Genomic DNA, 20,736 nt, shown 5'->3' with positions numbered 1-20,736 from the left:
CAAGTCTGCCGTGATCTATGATCACACCAACTGCACTCCAGCCTGAACAAAATAAAAATTTTCAAATTTAAAAAGGTAAAAGAAAGAAATTCATTCCCATGTCTTAGTACTTTACTAGAAATTTAGCTTAATAAAAATCCTAAATTTTTAAAAAAAAAAGCTTTGGAGGAGGCAGAGGTAGCCAGGCAAAAAGAAAAAAAAAAAAAAGCTTTGTGCACAAATACTTTTAACAACCTCATTTATAACAGAAAATGAATAAATGGAATATCAGGAGTTAATATTATGTTTATGAAAACTATGGGCCAGGTGCAGTGGCTCATGCCTGTAATCCCAGCACTTTGGCCAAGGTGGGTGTATCACCTGAGGTCAGGAGTTCCAGACCAGCTAGCCAACAAGGTGAAACCCCATCTCTTACTAGAAATACAAAATTAGCCAGGTGTGGTGGCGGATGCCTGTAATCCCAGCTACTCGGAAGGCTGAGGCAGGAGAATTCCTTGAACCTAGGGGGTGGAGGTTGCAGTGAACCAAGATTGCGCCATTGCACTCCAACCTGGATGACAGAGTGAGACTCTGCCTCAAAAAAAAAAAGAAAAGAAAAGAAAAAAGAAAACTATGTAATACATAGTTTAGTTGTAAAAAATATTTTCATGTTCATAGTAATTTGCCCAAAATGGTGGTATTTTTGGAGGAAGGGAAATGTCTGCAGAAAGGCATAAGAATGATGAGGACTTATTTTCCATGGTAGAAAGTCAATAGATAACATCTAAATCTCAAAAAAAAAAAAAAAAAAAGTAGGAAAAGAATCTAATGTGAAAATCTAAAGGAATCTAATGAGGAAAGAGCTAAGAGTTACATTCCAACCCCAATAGTAGTAATATCTGAACAATGTATGTGTTATCATACTGATGAAATTTTGAAATAAAACAGAAGGCCTAAAACTACATAATGACAGAAAATTGCTTCCTATGCTAAGTTAAATAATGATAGTACAAGGCCAGGTGCAGTGGCTCACGCCTGTAATCCCAGCACTTTGGGAGGCCAAGGCAGGTGGATTGCCTGACCTCAGGAGTTTGAGACCAGCCTGGACAACATAGTGAAACCCTGTCTCTACTAAAATACAAAAAATTAGCCGGGCATGGTGGTGGGTGCCTGTAGTCCCAGCTACTTGGGAGGCTGAGGCAAGAGAATTGCTTGAACCCAGCAGGCGGACATTGCAGTGAGCTGAGCTCATGCCACTGCACTCCAGCTCCAGCCTGGGCGAAACAGCGAGACTCCGTCTTCAAAAAGTAAATACATAGGCCGGGCGCGGTGTGCGGTGTGGCTCACGCCTGTAATCCCAACACTTTGGGAGGCCGAGGCGGGCAGATCACGAGGTCAGGAGATCGAGACCATCCACCCCGTCTCTACCAAAAATACAAAAAATTAGTCGGGCGTGGTGGCGGGCACCTGTAGTCCCAGCTACTTGGGAGGCTGAGGCAGGAGAACAGCGTGAACCCAGGAGGCAGAGCTTGCAGTGAGCCAAGATCGTGCCACTGCACTCCAGCCTGGGAGACAGCAAGACTCCATCTCAAAAAAATAAAATAAATAAATACATACATACATAAAAAAAATAAATACAGTACAAAACTAGATACACAAAATGAGCTCACTCACATTAAAACACAGGCACAGAACCAAAAACGAGGTTCAGGAAAGGTAAGAACGAGCCCAAGTCCACCACTGTATTAATGACTATCTCCTGTAGTAGAATGAGATTACTTCTGCATTTCTACATTTTCTACAAGCTGACACTGCTTTTTTTCTGCCTTACTTCCATTATGTAGTATGATACTGCTTTTATAATGGGAGAAATGCAGCTAATTTTTAAAATTAAAATTATCCCTTTTTATTTTTATTTTATTTATTTATTTTTGAGATGGAGTCTCGCTCTGTCATCCAGGCTGGAGTGCAGTGGCAGAATGTTAGCTCACTGCAACCTGTGCCTCCCAGGTTCAAGTGATTCTCCTGCCTCAGCCTCCCGAGTATCTGGAATTACAGGCACCCGCCACCATGCCAGCTACTTTTTGTATTTTTTGTAGAGATGGGGTTTCTCCATGTTGGCCAGGCTGGTCTTGAACTCCTGACCTCAATTAATCCACCTGCCTCGGCCTCCCAAAGTGTTAGGATTACAGGTGTGAGCCACCATGCCCAGCCTAAAAGCTATCCCTTTTTAAAGGTATAGCTCCCAGACACGGTGTTACAGCCCCATGAAGTCCATTTTCAGCAGTCTAAATACAGGTATTTGCAGTACTCCTGGACTGTCCAGGCAGCCCCCTGTTGGGAGAGGAAAGAAGCTAAACCACAGGACAGCCCTTGCCCCCAACCAGAGACTACAATAGGACCAGGCAGAGGCCATGTCCAGCTGGGTACCCTGACCACAGGGAAAGGGAGAGGTGACCTCTTGGCCTCATACCTGCCATCCCCTGCTCCTCTCCAGCTCCCATCCCAAACTCTTACTCCTTACCATAATAATAGAAGAACTTGAAATCCTCTGGGATGGGGGAGGGGAGGAAGACAGAAATGTTATTAATTGTATCCTCTGAATTTTTTATAAAAACGATGTGGACTTGTCACCTATCTAGGGATGAGAGAACAGGAGAGGAGCACCGGGTCTAGCCTGTGGGTCCTGTGTGTTAGACATGGCAAGGCATCTGGAGTCTGGGGTCTCCCTTTCTACATATGGCAGATGAGTCACACCTTGGGGTGGGGGAAGTGGTAGTAAGAGAAAAGCAGGTGGGGGGCCAGCACTTGGTGTGTATCCAGACACTCCTCTGCCTCGGGCCTCCATTTCCCTGCCTTAAGAACAACTAGGCCAGGCGGCCGGGCACGGTGGCTCAAGCCTGTAATCCTAGCACTTTGGGAGGCCGAGGCGGGTGGATCACGAGGTCAGGAGATCGAGACCATCCTGGCTAACACAGTGAAACCCCGTCTCTACTAAATATACAAAAAATTAGCCGGGCGTTGTGGCGGGCACCTGTAGCCCCAGATATTTGGGAGGCTGAGGCAGGAGAATGGCGTGAACCCAGGGGGCGGAGCTTGCAGTGAGCAGAGATCCCACCATTGCACTCCAGCCTGAGGGACAGAGCGAGACTCCGTCTCAAAAAAAAAAAAAAAAAAAAAGAAAAAGAATGAGAACAACTAGGCCAGGCACAGTGGCTCACGCCTGTAATCCCAACACTTGGAGAGGCAGAGGCGGGCAGATCACGAGGTCAGGAGTTTGAGACCAGCCTGGCCAACATGGTGAAACCCTGTCTCTACTAAAGATACAAAAAATTAGCTGGGCGTGGTGACACGTGCCTGTAGTCTCAGCTGCTTGGGAGGCTGGGGCAGGAGAATCGCTTGAACTCAGGAGGCAGAGGCTGCAGTGAGCTGAGATCACGCCATTGCCCCAGCCTGGGTGACAGGGGGAGACTCTGAATCAAAAAAATAAAAGTAAATAAAAAAAGAACAACCAAACCCTTATCTGTGGAGCTTGGTGCTCAATAACACCTTGGGCCAGACTGCCTGCCTGGGTTCAATCCTGGCTCACCACTTATTAGCCGAGTAATATCCAGAAAGTCTGCGCCTCAGTTTTCTCATCTATAAAATGGGATGACAACCATACCTACCTTATAGCACTATTGTAAGGATAGAGATGAACAGTTCTTCGCACTAAAGAAGCATTTTTTTTTTTTTTTTTTGAGACAGAGTCTGGCTCTGTTACCCAGCTGGAGTGCAGTGGCGCAATTTCGGCTCACTGCAACCTCCACCTCCCGGGTTCAAGCAATTCTCCTGCCTCAGCCTCCGGAGTAGCTGGGATTACAGGTGCGCGCCACCAAGCCCGGCTAATTTTTTTTCGTATTTTTAGTAGAGATGGAGTTTCACCATGTTAGCCAGGCTGATCTCGATCTCCTGACCTCATGATCCGCCCACCTCGGCCTCCCAAAGTGCTGGGATTACAGGTGTGAGCCACCATGCCCGCCCTAAAGAAGCATTTTATAAGAGGTACCACCACTACTATTACTATTATTTCCCATACCCAGATTTTAGGAATGCAGCCTAGAATTTCCTTCCTATGCTAGCACAACTCAAAGGTTCCGTTGAGTCCATTATCCTCGTTTAAAAATGGGGGACCCTGGCCGGGCACGGTGGCTCATGCCTGCAATCCCAGCACTTTGGGAGGCCGAGGCAGGTGGATCACCTGAGATTGGGAGTTCAAGACCGGCCTGACCAACATGGAGAAACCCCAACTCAACTAAAAATACAAAGTTAGCCGGGCGAGGTGGCGCATGCCTGTAATCCCAGCTACTCGGGAGGCTGAGGCAGGAGAATTGCTTGATCTTGGCGGTGAGCCAAGATCACGCCATTGCACTCCACCCTGGGTAACAAGAATGAAACTCTGTCTCAAAAAAGAAAAAGAAAAGAAAGAAAATGGGGGACCTAGGAAATCACTGTATCTTCCAAGACTCAGTTTAAGTCCCACCTTCTTCCAAAAAGTCTTCTCAGATCTTTCCAGCCCTTGGGTGTCACCCCCTCTTTTTGATACCATTTGTCTCTTCCATTGGCTCTGTGACTGCTCACCCCCTAGTGACACCTCTTAGTCTCTTCATGTGTCATTCTCCAAACTAGATAGCAAGTCCTTTGAAAGCCAGGACCCTGTTTGTACCACTCTGGGTGCCCCCAGCACTAACACCTAATAGGAATTCAATGAAGGTTTGGTTGGTTGGTTGACCAGGAGCCAACGCTCTCAGTTCCTGCCCAGGCTCCTCCCCACAGGCTCTTCCTCTCCTGCCCCAACTCAGGAATCCTCAGAACAGGGTGCTATACAGCATTAGAAACATCAGTGATACTAGGGTGAGGGGCTTAGTGCCAACTGGACAACAAGACTCCATCCTTCCAGGTAAGATGCAGACACCCTGTACTTCCACAAACCTCACACTGAGGAGGCAGCCAGAGAGAGGCATTCTTCCCAGAAAGGGAAAAGGAAGGCCTCAATGTTTTCTGCTAACAAGAAGGTAGCCAGGCACGGTGGCTCATGCCTGTAATCCTAGCACTTTTGGAGGCCAAGGCGGGGGGATCACTTGAGGTCAGGAGTTCAAGACCAGCCTGACCAACATAGTGAAACCCTGACTCTACTAAAAATGCAAAAAAACAATTAGCTGGGTGTGGTGGTGCATGCCTGTAGCCCCAGCTACTTAGGAGGCTGAGATGGGAGAATTGCTTGAACCCGAGAGGCAGAGGATGCAGTGAGCCAAAATCACACTACTGCACTGCAGTTTGGGATTCAGAGCAAGACTCTATCTCAAAAAAAAAAAAGAGGTGGCCAGACGCGGTGGCTCATACCTGTAATCCCAGCACTTTGGGAGGCCAAGGTGGCTAGATCAGGAGGTCAGGAGTTCGAGACCAGCCTGGCCAACATGGTGAAACCCCGTCTCTACTAGAAATACAAAAATTAGCTGGGCGTGGTGGTGGGCGCCTGTAATCCCAGCTATTCAGGAGGCTGAGGCAGGAGAATTGCTTGAACCTGGGAGGCGGAGGTTGCAGTGAGCCGAGATCACGCCACTGCACTCTAACCTGGGCTACAGAGCAAGACTCCATCTCAAAAAAAAAAAAGAGGTGGCAGGACTAGATCAGTGGTTTCCCAATCATTATTCCGGTAAGGTTTAGAGAGAACAGAGGGTTTTATGCTCCACTAATGGCTGGGCATGGTGGCTCATGCCTGCAATCCCAGCTCTTTGGGAGGCCGAGGCGGGCAGATCACCTGAGGTCAGGAGACCAGCCTGGCCAACATGGCAAAACCCTATCTCTACTAAAAATACAAAAAATTAGCCAGGCATGATGGTGGGGGCCTGTAATCCCAGCTACTCAGGAGGCTGAGGTGGGAGAATCACTTGAACCTGGGAGACAGAGGTTGCAGTGAGCCGAAATGGCACCACTGCAGTCCAGCCTAGGCGACAGAATAAGACTCCATCTCAGAAAAAAACAAAACAAAACAAATGAAACAAAACAAAACAAAACCCACCCAATGAGCTGATATCTAAGGTCTTTTCTATACTAGTATTGCGTTACTGAAGGCTGGAGTGGCTGGAGAGCAGCTGAGTGGGCTTAGTCTGCCCTGCCCCCTACCCCACTGAGCTGCCCTGGTTTATAAGGACCATTGGCCCCCAAGATCCAGACACAAGAAGCATCTGAGAGACAGCTGTTCCTGCCAGCAAAGCCCCTGGCTACCAAGCCCCAATGAGGTATCTGCTGTCTATTCACCCTTCACTATATGTCAACTACTCATGGGCATTCAACCATTTCTCCTAAAAGCTCCAGCCACTAACTTTTCCATTCACCTGGGTTAGGGATAGAAGGCAAGTCAGTCCCCTGAGAAGCTTCTGCAGCCATTAAGGCAGGGGTGGACACTGACCAAAGGCAACTTGGCCAATCTGTCCTCTACTCGCTACTTTGTCCTGCCCGGTTTCACTTCTGGGACTCTTTTTTTATTTATTTATTTATTTTGAGACAGGGTCTCACTCTGCCACCCAGGCTGGAGTGCAGTGGTGCAATCTCAGCTCACTGCAACCTCGCCTCCCAGGCTCAAAGGATTCACCTGCCTGAGCCTCCTGAGTAGCTGGGATTACAGGCGTGCACCACTAGCCCTGGCTAATTTTTGTATTTTCAGTAGAGACGGGGTTTCACGATGTTGGCCAGGCTGGTCTTGAACTCCTGACCTCAAATGATCTGCCTGCCTCAGCCTCCCAAAGTGCTGGGATTAGAGGCGTGGCCACCGCGCCTGGCCTACTTTTTTGCAGTTTTTGTAGAGACAGGATTTCACCATGTTGCCCAGGCTGGTCTCAAACTCTGGAGCTCAAGCAATCCACCCGCCTCAGACTCCCAAAGTGCTGGGATTACAAGTGTGAGCCACCATACCTGGCCCTCACTTCTGGGACTCCATAGAGGCCATCTCTTCTGCCCGAAGTACTACTACTTTCACTTCCAAACTCTCAACAGGATCCATACTCCAAGAAGCCTTCCTAGATTCAGGCCTCCAGCAATCAAGTGGCACTGTGAATTTCCACACCACACTCATACTCAGAAAATTCCAACTAAACATGCCTACTCTGAACCTATCCTGGTCCAGCCTATTCCGAACACGGCTGCCATTAATAATTTAAACTCAGGCTGGGCACAGTGGCTCATGCCTGTAATCCCAGAACTTTGGGAGGCCGAGGCGGGCAGATCACAAGATCAAGAGTTCGAGACCAGCCTGACCAACACGGTGAAACCCTGTCTTTACTAAAAATACAAAAATTAGCTGGGCATGGTGGCACGCGCCTGTATTCCCAGCTACTCAAGAGGCTGAGGCAGGAAAATTGCTTGAACCCGGGAGGCAGAGGTTGCAGTGAGCTGAGGTCGCACCACTGCACTCCAGCCTGGGTGACAGAGCAAGACTCCGTCTCAAAAAATATATATATATATATTAAACCCAAATATTCAAATATAAATAAACAGATAGGGGCCTGGCACAGCGGCTCATGTCTGTAATCCCAGCACTTTGGGAGGCCAAGGCAGCAGATCACTTGAGGCCAGTTCAAGACCAGCCTGGCCAATATGGCAAAACCCCATCTCTACTAAAAATACAAAAGTTGGCTGGGCATGGTGGCCCACCCCTATAATCCCAGCAGTTTGGGAGGCTGAGGTGGGCGGATCACCTGAGGTCAGGAGTTGGAGACCAGCCTAGCCAACATGGTGAAACCCTGTCTCTACTAAAAATACAAAATTAGCTTTTAGTACAAAATGTACTTTTAGTACAAACATTAGCCGGGCATGGTGGCAGGCGCCTGTAATCTCAGCTACTCTGGAGGTTGAGGCAGGAGAATTGCTTGAACCCGGGAGGTGGATATTTCAGTGAGCTGAGATCGTGCCATTGTACTCCAGCCTGGGCGACAAGAGCAAAACTCCAACTCAAAAAATAAAATAAAATAAAAATAAAAACGGCTGGGCATGGTGGCCCACGCCTGTAATCCCAGCACTTTGGGAGGCTGAGATGGGCAGATCAGCTGAGGTCAGGAGTTCAAGATAAGCCTGACCAGCATGGAGAAACCCCATCTCTACTAAAAATACAAAATTCGCTAGATGTGGTGGTGCATGCCTGTAATACCAGCTACTCAGGAGGCTGAGGGAGGAAAATCACTTCATTCCAGGAGGCGGAGGTTGCAGTGAGCTGAGATTACACCATTGCACTCCAGCCTGGGCAATAACAGCAAAACTCCGTCTCAAAAAATAAATAAATAAAAATAAATAAAATAAATAAAAATACAAAATTTAGATGGGCGTGGTGGCGGGCGCCTGTAATCCCAGCTACTCAGGAGGCTGAGACACGAAAATCACTTGAACCCGGGAGGCAGAGATTGCAGTGAGCCAAGACACTCCAGCCTGGGCAACAAAGCAAAGTCTGTCTCAAAAATAAATAAATAAATAAATAAATAAATAAATAGATGGAAATATAATTTAAGCACTATAGAAAGTATTTAATATAAGAGAAAGATGAAACATACAATTAACAGAAAAAATGCAAAGATTAAATATTATATCTCTTTTGCATAATGAATTAACTGGCCTAATAAATGAAGATCATTATAGTTTAAAATCCCAAAAATCACAGAGGCCTTCTCTCCAGTGATGACATCTAGAGCTCCATCTAGTGTTGCTTAATTCTTTCCTTCCTCAATTATCAACTAAACATCATGCTAAGCATTAAAGATTAAAAGTTTATATGCAAATTCTATACCATAAAAAAAGATTAAAAGGTGACTAAGACATGGCCCTTGCCATCAAAGAGCTCACAGTCCACTAGGCAGGACAGACACAAATGCAGCTAACTGAACAAGGAAAATGCAAGAACAGAGAAGGCTGAGCTGCAAACTCTGCCTGGAAGAATTAGGGAAGATATCCCTGAAGAGGTGACTTTTGATTTTTTTTTTTTTTTTGAGATGGAGTCTCGCTCTGTCACCCAGGCTGGAGTGCAGTGGCATGATCTCGGCTCACTGCAAGCTCCGCCTCCCGGGTTCGCACCATTCTCCTGCCTCAGCCTCCCGAGTAGCTGGGACTACAGGCACCCACCACCACGCCCGGCTAATTTTTTGTATTTTTTAGTAGAGATGGGGTTTCACCATGTCAGCCAGGATGGTCTCAATCTCCTGACCTCGTGATCTGTCCCCCTCGGCCTCCCAAAGTGCTGGGATTACAGGTGTGAGCCACCGTGCCTGGCCCCTCTTTTTTGGCTCTTAAAAAATAAACATGAGTTTAAATGGCCGGGTGCGGTGGCTCATGCCTATAATCCCAGCACTTTGGGGGGCCGAGGTGGGTGGATCACGAGGTCAAGTGATAGAGACCATCCTGGCCAACATGGTGAAACCTCGTTTCTAATAAAAAAAAAAAAAAAAATAGAAAAATTAGTTGGGCGTGGTGGTGCGTGCCTGTAGTCCCAGCTACTTGGGAGACTGAGGCAGAAGAATCGCTTGAACCTGGGAGGTGGGGTTGCAGTGAGCCAAGATCCCGCCACTGCACTCCAGCCTGGGCAACAGAACGAGACTCCGCCTCAAAAAAAAAAATAAAATAAAATAAACATGAGTTTAATAGTCAAAAAAAGACACAGGAGAAATAAAGCAGTCTAGGCCAGTGGAACTGCATCTGTGAGCACCCTGAGTCATAAAGGGGTTGTCATATCAGAAGATAGGAAGTTGGGCAGGGCACAGTGGCTCACACCTGTAATCCCAGCACTTTCAGAGGCCAAGGCAGGAGGATTGCTTCCGTCCAGGAGTTCGAGACCAGCCTTAGCAACATAGTAAGAACCTATCTCTACAAAAAATACAAAACTTAGCTGAGCACAGTGGCTCGTGCCTGCAGCCCCAGCTACTCAGGGGGCTGAGGTGAAAAGATCCCTTGAACCCAGGAGGTTGAGGCTGCAGTGAGCCATGATTGTACCACTGTACTCCAGCCTGGGGAACACAGTGAGACCCTATCTCCAAAAAAAAAAGAAAGAAAAATATGGGAAGTTCGATGGGACACAAAGGCAGGACTGGTGCAAGAAGAAGAGTGGGGCCAGCTCAGAGGGGTTGAGGGTGCCATGCTAGTGAGTTTGGATTTTAACTTGTAAACAGTGAGATGCCAAAAACGGTTTCTAAGTAGAGGACTGATAAGACCAAGAAGGTTTTTAGAGTAACAACTCTGGCCTCAGAGAGGATAAGCTGAAGTGGGGGAAAATTTATTCCTCCCTCTGTCCCTACTCCCAGACTCAGGACAGGCCTCAGCATGTAGAGGAGTCTATGACATTAAATTTTTTTTTTTTTTTTTTTTTGAGATGGAGTTTTGCTCTTGTTGCCCAGGCTGGAGTGCAATGGCGTGATCTTGGCTCACCACAACCTCCGTCTCCTGGGTTCAAGCGATTCTCATGCCTCAGCCTCCCGAGCAGCTGGGATTACAGGCTGGGATTACAGGCGTGCCCCACCATGCCTGGCTAATTTTTGTATTATTAGTAGAGATGGGGTTTCACCATGTTGGCCAGGCTGGTCTCTAACTCCCAATCTCAGGTGATCCGCCTGCCTCGGCCTCCCAAAGTGCTGGGATTACAGGTGTGAGGACATTGAATTTTTTTTTCCAAGGACAGGTCAAGAAAGACCTTTACCTGCAGAGGCAGGTCAATGGGGTCTCACCTGATCTCCCAAGGCTCCTTTCCATTCTAGGATTCACTTCTAGAATCTTAGAGCCAGCAGTATCACTTCATTCAAGACCATAAGAGACTCCAGAGTCACACAGACCTGGGTTGAATTCCAGCTCTGCCTTACTGCCTTACTGGCTGAATAAAAGCTACTTAACATTTCCTTTTTTTTTTTTTTTTTTGAGACAGAGTCTTGCTCTCTCCCCCAAGCTGGAGTGCAGTGGCACAATCTCAGCTCACTGCAACCTCCACCTCCCAGGTTCAAGCAATTCTCCTTCCTCAGCCTCCCGAGTAGCTGGACCATGCCAGGCTAATTTTTGTATTTTTAGTAGAGACAGCGTTTCACCATGTTGGTCAGGCTAGTCTCGAACTCCTGACCTCAGGTGGTCTGCCCTCCTCGGCCTCCCAAAATGCTGGGATTACAGGCGTGAGCCACTGTGCACAGTTAACATTTCTAAGCCTCAGTTTCATCTGTGAAATGGGAATAATAATAATAAAGGGATCTCAGGGGAGTATTGTGAAGGTTAAATGAGACAATGCATGCAAAGTACTTAGCACAGTGCCTGGTACATACTGTTGCACAGTATCCTGTCCCCTACCCCCTCCCCCCACCAAATTCATGTCCACCTAGAATCTGTGAATGTGACCTTACTTGGAAACAGGGTCTTTGCAGATGTAATCAAGTTAAAATGAGATCATACTGAATTGGGGTGAAACCTAAGTCCAATATGACTGGTGTCCTTACAAGAGGAAAATTTTGACAGAGACAGAGACACATGGAGGAGAATGCTGTGTGAAGACAGAGGCAGAGATTAAAGTGATGCATCTACAAGGAATGCCAAAGATTGTCAAAAGCCACCAGAATCTAGGAGAGATGTGGAACAGATTCTTCCTTAGAACCTCAGAAGGACATGGCCCTGCCGAAACTAATTTTACAACTTTTGGCCTCCAGAGCTGAGAGAGAATGTATTTCTTTTTTTGTTTGTTTTTTGTTTTTTGAGACGGAGTTTCCCTCTTGTCGCTGAGGCTGGAGTGCAATGGCACGATCTCCTCTCACTGCAACCTCCGCCTCCTGGGTTCATGCAATTCTTCAGTCTCAGCCTCCCCAGTAGCTGGGATTACAGGTGCGCCACCACCACGCCCGGCTAATTTTTGTATTTTTTTTTTTTTTTTTGAGACAGAGTTTCACTCTTGTTGCCCAGTCTGGAGTGCAATGGTGCGATATCGGCTTACTGCATCCTCCGGCTCCTGGGTTCAAGCGATTCTCCTGCCTCAGCCTCCCTAGTAGCTGGGATTACAGGCATGTGCCACCACGCCTGCTAATTTTTGTATTTTTAGTAGAGCTGGGTTTATCCATGTTGGTCAGGCTGGTCTCGAACTCCTGACCTCAGGTGATCCACCCGCCTCAGCCTCCCAAAGTGCTGGGATTACAGGTGTGAGCTACCATGCCCAGCCCAATTTTTGTATTTTTAGTAGAGACAGTGTTTCACCATGTTGGCCATGCTGCTCTTGAACTCTTGACCTCAGGTGATCCACCTGCCTCAGCTTCCCAAAGTGCTGGGATTATAGGCGTAAGCCACCGCACCCGGCCTATTTCTATTGTTTTAAGCCACCCAATTTGTAGTAATTTGTTTTGTTTTATTTTCTTGAGACAAGGTCTCGTTCTGTCACCCAGGCTGGAGTGCAGTGGTACGATCATGGCCCACTGCAGCCTTGAACTCCTGGACTCAAGCGATCCTCTGCCTCAGCCTCCCGTGTGGCTGGAAGTACAGGTGCACATGCCCCCACATCCAGCTAATTTTTTATTTTTATTTTTTTGTAGAGACAGGGTCTCTGTATGTTGCCCAGGCTGGTGTCAAACTCCTGCCCTCAAGCAATTCTCCCACCTCAGCTTCCCAAAGCATTAGGATAACAGGTGTGAGCCAGCACGCCTGGCTTATTTGTAGTAGTTTATTATGGCTGCCTTAGGAAACTAACACAAAGTAACTGCTCTATAAAATAAACATCAGCTGCTATAACTATTAGATCAATTAGAAAGCCTCTGGCAAATGCCTGACAGAGCAAAGCTAGCTAGAAGAGCCCAAAATTCCAAACAAGAAAAGGGCAAGGGGGCCGGGCGCGGTGGCTCACACCTGTAATCCCAGCACTTTGGGAGGCCGAGGCGGGCGGATCACGAGGTCAGGAGATCGAGACCATCCTGGCTGACATGGTGAAACCCCATGTCTACTAAAAATACAAAAAATTAGCCGGGCGTGGTGGCGGGAGCCTGTAGTCCCAGCTACTCGGGAGGCTGAGGCAGGAGAATGGCGTGAACCCAGAAGGTGGAGCTTGCAGTGAGCCAAGATTGCGCCACTGCACTCCAGCCTGGGCGACAGAGCAAGACTCCGCCTCAAAAAAAAAAAAGAAAAAGGGCAAGGGAAGGACTGTGCCAAACAGCTTTTGAAGACCACAGCCTCACATCCTAGCTCCAACTTTTCCAGCATACCCCTGCCATCCCAGACATGGGTACATTTCTAGAAAATCATGGATAATTCTTGCTGCCATCTCATACCTGTGAACCCTGAGCAGTGTTTCACCAAACAGCCCAAGGTGAACTCAACACCCTCCTTTCCCAGATTGCTTGTAATAGACCCATTGTCTTAGGTGTATTTGTTCAAAAGGCAGTGGATAAATCATAGCAGTTGGTCTCAGCATACTCCTTAACCTGTTCAGGCTTTATTTTCCCATCTATGAACTGATAACGTTAGACCCTAGGGTCCTTTTCAGCTCTAATGTGAAATTGGTGAATTTGTTCATTCACTCGTTCACTCATTCACTCACTAATGCATTCAAATGCTGGGTGCTTCTGCTGTGTCAGGCCCTTCAGGGGTGAATGAGAGCCTCATGGAGCTCCCGTGCTAACATAAGAGACAGCCGATAAAACAGTGAATTCACAAGGAATTATTTCATTACAGTTGTGGTTAGGTGCTACCGGCGCTACCAGGTGCTTAGTGCCAAAACAGCAACTAACAGGAGCCCTCGCAAGGTCCTGGGGATAGGGGTGGGTGGTCAAAGAAGGCTGCTTTAAGGAAATGACATCCCATCTAAGAACTAAAGAAGTAGGAGTTAGGCAAAAGGTGGGAACTCCCCATTAAATTTTCCTTCCTCTCCCAGGATTTTCAGGACTTAGAAAATCCTGTTTCTTGCTCTAAATGTCAAGTTACCAGCTTCCAACCACCTTCCCTGTGGGTCCCACAAACATCATCATTCCTGAAAGGGAGACTGAGCCCAGAGTGTGTCTTCCCAGAAGCATTTACTATGAACCAATTGCATGAGTACACAGAGGTAGGAAAGAAGCAATGCAGAATAACACAGCTCCTTCCCTTGGAGTTCACAGTCTGAGAGGAGAGACACAGATGGGGACAAATGGTCACAGAGCTGAGTGATAAGGATTATTAAAGAGACATTTAGAATACTGCATAAGGGCCGGGCGCAGTGGCTCACGCCTGTAATCCCAGCACTTTGGGAGGCCGAGGCGGGTGGATCACCTGAGGTCAGGAGTTCAAGACCAGCCTGGCCAGCATGGTGAAACCCCGTCTCTACTAAAAATACAAAAAAATTAGCCGAGCATGGTGGCATGTGCCTGTAATCCCAGCTACTCAGGAGGCTGAGGCAGGAGAATTGCTTGAACCCGGGAGGTGGAGGTTGCAGTGAGCCGAGATCGTACCATTGCACTCCAGCCTAGGCAACGAGAGAGACTCCATCTCAAAAAAAAAAAAAAAAAAAAAAAAAAAAAAGTAGAATACTGCATAAGTGCAGAGGAAAGAATAATTCCTCTTCTGTGGTCCTCGACTTCCATGCCTATAAAATGGGGAAAACCTACTCAGCTTCTGATTACTTAAATGAGGCCTAAAATGAGGTGTGAAAAGTGCTTGTACCTCTTTAGAGGTGACCTATCACCAGAAGTACTGAGAAACATCTAAATGCATAGTTAATCCCAAACATTTGCTCATCAATCTCTTCTCCCAAAAAACCATAAGACCTGTCCATAACTAGAGAGCTCTGTTTCCAGTTCTCCTCCATCCCTCTGAACAGTTTAGAGCAGAGGGAGAAAGCAGAGAAAGCACCAAACACCACTTTCCAGGTAGGATGTGGTGGATGCTCGCTGTATATGTTCACAGGATCATTCACCATCCAGAGCATCCCACTGTGCACACTCGCAAACTTTCATGGACATACTGTGTACTTCCTTAAGTCTCTCCCTCTTCTGGTGTTCTCTCGGCTTGCTGTTTATTGCTTTATAACCCGGGATTGCTAAGCTGCGCTGAACTCTGCTCAGGACTGTCTTTTAGTCATGCTCCCATTCAATCAGGACCAAGGGCAGTGGGCCCAGCTGGGCCCACCTCAGGGACACCAGCCCCTCCCAATCCCCTGCCCCACCCAGAGCCATGCTGAAGTCACTTGTTACCCCATCAAGTGTCTGTGGACTTTTCCCCTTTTGCCCAGGATCCCAGAACCTCCAGCTTTTTGCCCTAAGAAAAAGGAATTCTCAACATTCCAAGTTGGTAAGCAGAGAAACAACTTTCATAGGAATCTCTGGGGAGTCTGAAGAACTAGACAACGTATTTGGTTTATACCAACCAAAGGGAAATCCTGCCTGAGGTCAGTCTGGATGGGCTGTCCAGGTCCCTCCCAGGATATGGAAGCCTTCCCTTCTGCCTCATCCCCTGGGATCCCCTACCCAACTAGCCACCATGGAGTTGCAGGTGGCACCTGCACCACATCTAAGGCTATGCCTACATTCATTACCTCCTCAGTGTTCTCGCCTCCACCATCCTTGCCCGAGCTGCTAGGCTTGGCTGTGCATTTGGCAACCTTGGGGGGCTCCTGAAAGGAAAAGATGAACGTAAAGTTAGCAGATGCCAGGGGAAGGGAGAGGTCTTATCTGGCTCCCTTAGATCTTTGTTGCAAATATCCTCTGTCCAGTTGAATCAATCAATTAGAATCTACCTTGTGCCGAGCTGGGGTGGGTGGAGGGATCTACACAGAAAGAGATTCAGCCCCTCCAAAGAGTTTAGAATCTGGTTAGGAAGTCACCCCAAACACACACTAATTCAGCGTGAGAATGCTCCTTCATCTTTCACCTCATCAGGCTGGTGCAGAGGTTGGGCCTAGGAGGGCCTTTGCTCAGGTCAGAACCAGAGTGAGGAGGCTTAAGGAAAAAGCATCAGGGAACAGCTGCTCACTGGCTTCTGGCTAAAGTGGTCAAAGGGGTGCCGGAGGCTTTCATGCTGGAGTGCAGGGAGTCACCACTCTCCCCTCACAGCCACCTGGAAAGACTGGGAGGCAGTTTTTGGATGTCACAAATAGCGCACAGACAAGAGGGTGCTACTCGGCATTTAATCAGTAAGGCCCAGGAATGCTAACAGGTACAGAACTGTCCCACCCAAAATGCCAAGAGCACCTCAGTTGACAAGCACTGAGACAGTGAGCTGTCTGAACTGTTACAAAGAGTGAGCACTAGTCTGAAGTCTCCTTTGGGAACCTGGCAGCTGGCTCAGAGCCCTGGCCTGCCCAGCATCTCTTCCTATGCTTCGAGCCAAAAAAAGCAACTGCACAGGGACAGGATAGGGAAAATGTGAAAAAGACTTGGGGATTTAGGTCTGACTGCAAGCTCAACACAAATCATCCATGTGCAGCTCACGTGACCTTCCATCTTGTTAACAGACCTGTGCAGACTGCTTGGCACTGACAGGGCTATCCTGGAGGATCTGGTTCAGTCATGAGCATCAGGCTTGGGAGGGGCCATGACAAATCCTAGTGTTTCTTAGAGGGAAATGCAACCCATACTGGGAGTGGATTCAAAGGCATGTCCCAAGACCAACAGCTGCAGGAACTGGGATAGTTAATAACGGAAGGGAGGAGTCATGAGGGATGGAGAAGCAAGATGGATCTTAAAACAAATGAAGGGCTGCCTTGGATGCAACTTGTCCATATGGACCAGAGGCACGAGAGCAATGGGCTGAAGTTGCAAGCCAGGCTGAAGCTCCAAACAAGGAAGAATTTTATCATGGAGCAATTGCACTAAAACTGGCCACCTAGTGAAGCCGAAAGCTCGCCAACCCCTGAGAACATTCAAGCAGGGGCTGGGTGACCTCCTGTAAGGCATGTTGCAAAAGAAATTCAAGCCTTTAATGAGGACTGGAGGATCTTGGAAATCACTTCCAGCTCTGAGATTGTGCAATCAATAGCAGCCAAGCCCCTTCAGTGAGAAGTGTTAAATCAAGTTATTGTGACTATGGGGGCAAAAGGATTTCAGGGAGAAGAGAGCTCTGTGTGGGCTGGAGTAGGGGGAAGGCTTCTTGGAGGCGGGGAGGAAGAAAGGTGTGGTGTAGAGCAGCTCCACGCAGTAGGGGGAAGGAGTTCCTTCTTTGGCCTGAGCATACTCCTGCTGTATACTAACCCAGCTGGCCACACTGACCCTTGTCAGTGGCTGAGAGCATGGGGTGGAGAGAAGCAGGCTGGGGGCAGGGTGCAGGCAGGACACAACATTGAGGTGTCTGCACACACCCCAGACATGAACCCCTTGGACAAAGCTGACCCATCTTCATACATCTCCAATCTCTCTATTAGATCATAAGCTGCTTATTCTTTTTTGTACCCCTCCACCCACCCTACAGCACTCAGCATGATGCCTCAGACATATCTTTCAAAGAATGAGCCTAAGAGAGATCCAGCTGCCTTAGTGTGTGGGTGTGAGTGGGCGTGGAGGAACCAGGCCCACCACCCTTGCTCCCTGGCTCCTGCAGAACAGGTGAAGCACACACACTTCAGCCCAGCTCAGCAGTCAAATGCTGTGTAGCACAGAGGTTAAAAGAACATGTTTGGACTCAGCCCTCTGTTTTGGGCCCAACTCTTACTAGCTATATAATCATAGGCAAGTTAACTAGCCTCTCTGAGCCTCAGTTTCCTCATCTATTAGATGATGACAATCATAACACCCTCTTCCCTCAGCACAGCGTTAAGGCACATGACAACCGTAGTGCTGGTCAATGTTATTACTATTGTTATGAACAAGAAAAAAGTCGGAGGGGGCAGGGGCACCCTACTCAGGAAAATAAAAGAGGTAAGTCCCAGAGGAGAACATGAAGGAAGGGGAGAGATGCGAATCCCTCCAAGAGATTATCTTAGCACCTATCCACTAAGCACGTACTTACCGTGTGAAAAGGAGTTGCCAAACCAAAATGAAACTTAGTTATTATCTCAAAGGGGAAGAAAAGGCTTGTCCACAATTAATTCCCATCCAAGGCCAAACACAAAAGGACCATAAGTGGCCTACTAACTGTTCTGCAAATCCAGAAAAGAAAGGAGAGTTCACTCCTGACTGAGGGCTCAGAAAGGCTTTAGAGAGGAAGCTGTGAAAGACGGCCAGGAGAGAGGGGACAGGTCATAGATGAGCAATAAAAATCCTCCACCCACAGCCATCCAGACAAACCTCAGTCACACTGTCAACCCCCCTGCCCCTTAGAGCCTGCCAACCATTGAAGAAGGCCAAATGCAACTGAAAATCAAGAGCAGAAAAACCTTACAGGGAGGTAACAGTTATGCCTGGCTCCATGCACCCCGATACTTCCAACACCCTTTCCCAACCAAACGCTTACACCCGTGGTCCTAGCAAATCTCACTGAGAATTTGTCTTCTTCTTCACAATCTAGTAGGCTATTGCTTTCTGTGGATGGGACAGTATCTAGTCCAACAGACTAAAAATTACAAATGGGTGGGGACCTCACCAGCTTTCCCCGAATTCCATTTCCCTTAGCCCCTGTTGTGGCTGATTTCTGTGTGCACTGTCTACAACTGAGCTACCCAAACCACCTCCGCATGCCCACTCCCCAAGGACAGGGCCTGGGTGGGGCACACAACCCTGTCCAGCTCACTACCCCCAGGAGGCTCACCATCTAGTACACCATCACCAACCCTGTACTTAGAACCTCAGGCCCTGAAAGGTTAAGGGGACAACCCAGAATCAGAGCTGCCTGGCAAATACAGAACAGCTCAGGAGAAAAAGTTTGATTGAAAAGGTCAGAGATGGCAGCCCAGTAACCCAGCCAATCAGAGGGCAAATGAAAGCAATATACCTCTGGGGTCATCAAGCAGGTGGCCAGAACACCAGGCCAGAGCCAGCCCCCACGAAACAAGGCCAGCCCCAGGAGAGGAGAAGCTGGGGGAGGCTGGAACTGGTATCCTAGCATCCTCTGTGTGAGTCTGTACCTCAAAGGAACCACACCTCTGAGTCAGACCTCAGCAACAGCAGGAAACAGAGGGTAGAAAAAGGCACGGATGAGGAACAGGGGAAGGCAGCACCGAGGTAGATGAGGAAGGTGAAAGAAGGCAACGTTAAGAACTGGCCTGTGGGCCAGGCACGGTGGCTCACACCTGTAATCCCAGCACTTTGGGAGGCCGAGGGGGGCAGATCACCTGAGGTCAGGAGTTCAAGACCAGCCTGACCAACATGGAGAAACCCCGTCTCTACTAAAAATACAAAATTAGCTGGATGTGGTGGCGCATGCCTGTAATTCCAGCTACTTGGGAGGCTGAGGCAGGAGAATCGCTTGAAGCTAGGAGGCAGAGGTTGTGGTGAGCCAAGATCGCACCATTGCACTCCAGCCTGGGCAACAAGAGCGAAATTCCATCTCAAAAAAAAAAAGAAAAAAAAAAGAAATAGCCTGTGTCAGGACATCATGACAAAGACATGGGTGTTCAGGGGTGGCTGGCCTGCAGGCTAAGAAGGAACAATAATCTGACAGTGAGGACAAATTCCCAATTTGAAGATGGTATAGCTTAGGAAAGGCAGAAATCCAGCACTGGTGCAAAAAGAAAAAAAAAAAAGAAAAATGCAAAGGTTATCCTAGGATTAAGAATAAGGGTGAGGAGCCTACTCAGATTAGGAAAGGTGACTGGTCTAGGATACACCTGGGTGACAGTTAGGAGGGCTTTGATACAAAAGAGGCCTTTAAGTCAGGAGACCTGATATTGCAGCTGGGCCTCCAGCAGGTTGTGTGACCTTGGACAAGTCCCTTGCCCTGTCGGGGCCTCAGTCTCCTCATCTGTACCATTAGGGATTGCACTGCATGCACTCAGAGGTCCCTTCTAGCACCAACGTTGTGAGGTTCCATCAACATAAGGGCTCAGTCCTGCTTACAAGTTTGTGTGTGAAGGAAGAACTAGAGGGAGGGGCCTAGGCCAGATTTGGGTGGAGGAGAGAGAAAGCAGCGCTGTTCTAGGTCAGGGGCTTGGCATGGAAAGAGAAGGGGCCGTAGGGGACTGTGGGGCGGCTGTCCCAGGCGGGTAGGAAGAGGAGAAAAGGGGCTGCTCAGGGCGGGGGGAGGGGGCAATTCTGGAGGAAGGTGCAGTTTCAGATGAGGGGCTGCCCAAACCGATGGGGGATCGGGGCCAGGGGTGATGGGGGGGACAGAAAAAGCAGGACAGTGACCTAGGAATGGGGCAGATCTGGAAGAAGGAGGTTACCCTGGGCCGAGGATAAGAGAAGGGAAGAAGGGAGGGAGGTGTATGTGGGGGGAGTCTCTCCGGGGCAAGGTGGGGGAGCTGTCCTAGCTGCGGCACAAGCTGGGGGTGCTGCCAGCCGCGGGGGCGGAGGGCTGGCCCCAGGAGTCCTGCGGGGGCCGGACGGGAGGGTCAGTCTGGGGCTGTCCCGGGCCTGGCTCCGGCCCCTCCCAGAGCTCCGCGCAGGCTCCAAGGCGGTGGTGGGGGAAAAAGGACCACGCTCACCTTCTCCTTTTTCAGTTTATAGGGCATCTCGGCCCGTCCGGACCCGGCCCGTCTCCTGCGGCCCCGCTCCGGCTCCGGCTTTGCTCGGCCGCACTCGGCCCGCTCGGCGTCTCCTCGCCACCGCCTGCGCGCTGCGCCCGGGTCGAGCGGTGCCTGCGCCTCCAATTGGCCCGAACTCCTACAAAACTGCCTGACAACCAGGCGCCGCCTCCTCGGATTGGTCATTGGAGCCAAGCTACTTCCTT

The 20,736-nt window shown here is 48.7% G+C and overlaps 1 protein-coding gene across 5 annotated transcripts in view; it reads right to left on the bottom strand.

Annotated features, from left to right (window-relative positions):
- Positions 1-20,736, bottom strand: part of PPP2R5D (protein phosphatase 2 regulatory subunit B'delta) — a 27,627-nt gene extending 6,891 nt beyond the window's left edge. For 2 of the 5 annotated variants that reach the window (XM_063633118.1, XM_055263272.2), the window contains exons 1-2: positions 20,492-20,647; positions 15,512-15,589 (exon numbers count right to left, since the gene is read on the bottom strand). In XM_063633118.1, the coding sequence (XP_063489188.1) occupies positions 15,512-15,589; positions 20,492-20,518 (105 nt within the window). In that variant the 5' untranslated portion in view covers positions 20,519-20,647. Of the gene's footprint in view, positions 1-15,511; positions 15,590-20,491 lie in introns of all 5 variants that reach the window. The other 3 variants (XM_055263271.2, XM_055263273.2, XM_063633119.1) reach the window with 3 other exon arrangements.

The sequence above is a fragment of the Symphalangus syndactylus genome, chromosome 23, assembly GCF_028878055.3.
Source record: "Symphalangus syndactylus isolate Jambi chromosome 23, NHGRI_mSymSyn1-v2.1_pri, whole genome shotgun sequence".
NCBI lineage: Eukaryota > Metazoa > Chordata > Mammalia > Primates > Hylobatidae > Symphalangus > Symphalangus syndactylus.
Note: the sequence above shows the minus strand (reverse complement) of the source record. Positions and strands in the feature narration are given on the sequence as shown.